The 2,449-nt window shown below is 38.7% G+C and overlaps 1 protein-coding gene across 1 annotated transcript; it reads right to left on the bottom strand.

Moving 5' to 3' along the window:
• Positions 1-1,505: 1,505 nt before the first annotated feature.
• Positions 1,506-2,233, bottom strand: CLDN17 (claudin 17). Its single transcript, XM_045871234.2, has one exon. The coding sequence runs from the start codon at positions 2,231-2,233 to the stop codon at positions 1,559-1,561; it is 675 nt and encodes a 224-aa protein (XP_045727190.1). The 3' UTR covers positions 1,506-1,558.
• Between the last annotated feature and the right edge of the window lie 216 nt (positions 2,234-2,449).

Genomic DNA, 2,449 nt, shown 5'->3' with positions numbered 1-2,449 from the left:
TTTATGTTACCAAGGGTTTGACTTACTGAAGTCTTGCTGGTGGTTTGTAGAATGGAGTGAGGGTGTGACCTTAACAGCTGGGCTTAAGTTATCTCTGATTTAATGTTTCAGAGTTATTAGATGGTCTTTTGAGAATAGAAATTCATTCTGAAATTGACCCCACAGTCAACTATTTCAACATAATTAAAAACATGTAACTATTTTATTATAGTAAGGATGGACATGCAATAAATATTTGGTGAACAAATTTAATCTGTTCATTGCAAATATGTACTGTAAATTACATACAGTTTTATTATAAAATAACACAAAATTTGAAGAGTTAGAACTGGATATATAAACATTGATTGGTTCATAAGCTATTGGAGATATTGAGAAGCAACCCACAGGAGTGCTTTTGCCCCACAAACACTCATATACTCATCCTCCCCCACCCCCCAAACATGCACTTTTGACCCTGATATTGGCACGTTAAATATGGCATGTTAAATGCATGGGAAGTGAAGAATTGAGAAGATAATACACACAATTCAAACAAAACAAGATGCCTTAGCCATACCTATTTATTTATTACAGAATAAGATGGAGGTACTTATTTTAGCCTGACTAATTGCCTGAATCATTAATTTTTCATTTTACTTTGCGTGTGTAGACCTGAACAATGACTAAAGAATAAAACAAGGAACAGAAACCATTCCCTTCAACACCCAAACCTCAATTTCCTAATTAGAACTGTATTTCCTCTTGATGAAAGTTGAGTGTTTATATAAGGTATTGATGTACCTTATCAAGACAAATATCTTGTAAGTGCAAATCATCAGTTATGAAACACATTACTTTTCATTTATCAATTATTTTCCTTTGAATATATAATTCCAGGCAAGTTTAACTGTATAAATTAGGTGCTTTAAAATCATCTTCATAAATTTCCTAAGAGAAATCAGAGCCCTTTTTTTCCCCCTAAAAGTTTCTAATTGCCAGTGCATTGAGTTTCCAAAAGGAATACCAATTCTTTTCATTAGATGGGCAGTTCTATATTTTGATAAATTCAATTAAAAATCCTTATTTGAGATCTATTATTTTTCAGAATAATTGCTTAAAAAAGAAAAGTCTGTATTTCACTTGTTACTGTATTAGTACAATAAATAATTTGGAGGAAAAATAACTAAGGTTATGTTTTAGAATGTTTTATTGCTGTGTATTATCAATTGCAATAAAATTTGCATTTTCTAGCAGGTGATATATGATTGTCAAAAAACAGTAGTTATTATAGTAAGGATGCGGATATACTTGATTTTTGACTACACAAATTGGAATGGGGATTATTTGTGTCTAATAATAGTAAATGCATTTAATACACATGAGGTCAGAATGTCCAAAGCAAGTCATTTCTATTCCTACCACAAGTGACAGAGTACAATGTATATATCCTTTATACTTTCATCTCCATTTAAATGCAGCCATAAAGCAAGTTCTCGTGCCTGACGTACTTACAGTGCCTGGCAGGACTCTATAAAACACTTTGACTGTAATCCATAGTTTGAGCCAAAAGCAGGTATTAGACATAACTGGTGGAAGTCTTACTAAGCATCGTCACATTCCTCCGCTTCTCTGTGTGTGGCACACAATATCCAGGGGCTGGATATCTGTGCCTTAGCTTCTTTCTGTTGCAACAGCAGAACCCACAGAGCAGACTCCCTCCAATGAAGAGGATGGCAGTGCTTGCCCAGCCGAGGAAAAGAGCTGTTCCCAGCTCTCGTTTCTGACCCACGTGGATGGCTGGGTTGTAAAAATCCCTGATGATGATGTTGGCTGTCCAGCACACAGGAATCAGAACGAAGATGCCGGTCAGGATGAAGAGGACCCCGGAAGTCCCCAGAAGGTATGCTTTGGCCCTCTCGTTAGAGCCCGTGCACTGGATCTGCTTCATGCCACAGATGCCAATGAGCAGAGCAATGAAGGAGAGAGCAACCGCCACACACATGAGGGCCCGGGCTGCTTCTAGGGCAGGTGGGAGAGCCAACAAAGAACCATAGAATTTGCACTGCAACCGGACCTTGGCTTGTCGAATGCAGTTCATCCAGAGCCCTTCCCAGAGCCTTTCAAAAACAATAATGTTGCTGCCAATAAAAGCTGATACCCTCCACTGAGGCAGAAGGGTTGTGGCAAGAGTTCCAACCATGCCAAGGAATCCAAGAACCAGACCAGCAATCTGCAGGGGATAAAATGCCATCTCCTCTCCTTTGAAGACAGAGCCAATCTGGAATGGTAGAAGCTGCTCGAAATCCTGAACCTGGAGGAGGCCTCTCTGAGTCTACAGCAATCTCTGATGAGGTTCTCCACAGTTACTGCCCATTACGTTGTAGTTGAAATCAGCAACAGTGAGTGAACTTGGCCTGACTAGAAGTACCTGTTGTAAATGCATGCTGCCTTTGTACACAGACATTCA

Source organism: Mirounga angustirostris, unplaced genomic scaffold, assembly GCF_029215605.1.
Source record: "Mirounga angustirostris isolate CCGP_5_RB_7025 unplaced genomic scaffold, mMirAng1.0.hap1 SCAF_1, whole genome shotgun sequence".
In the NCBI taxonomy this organism is placed as follows: Eukaryota; Metazoa; Chordata; class Mammalia; order Carnivora; family Phocidae; genus Mirounga; species Mirounga angustirostris.
Note: the sequence above shows the minus strand (reverse complement) of the source record. Positions and strands in the feature narration are given on the sequence as shown.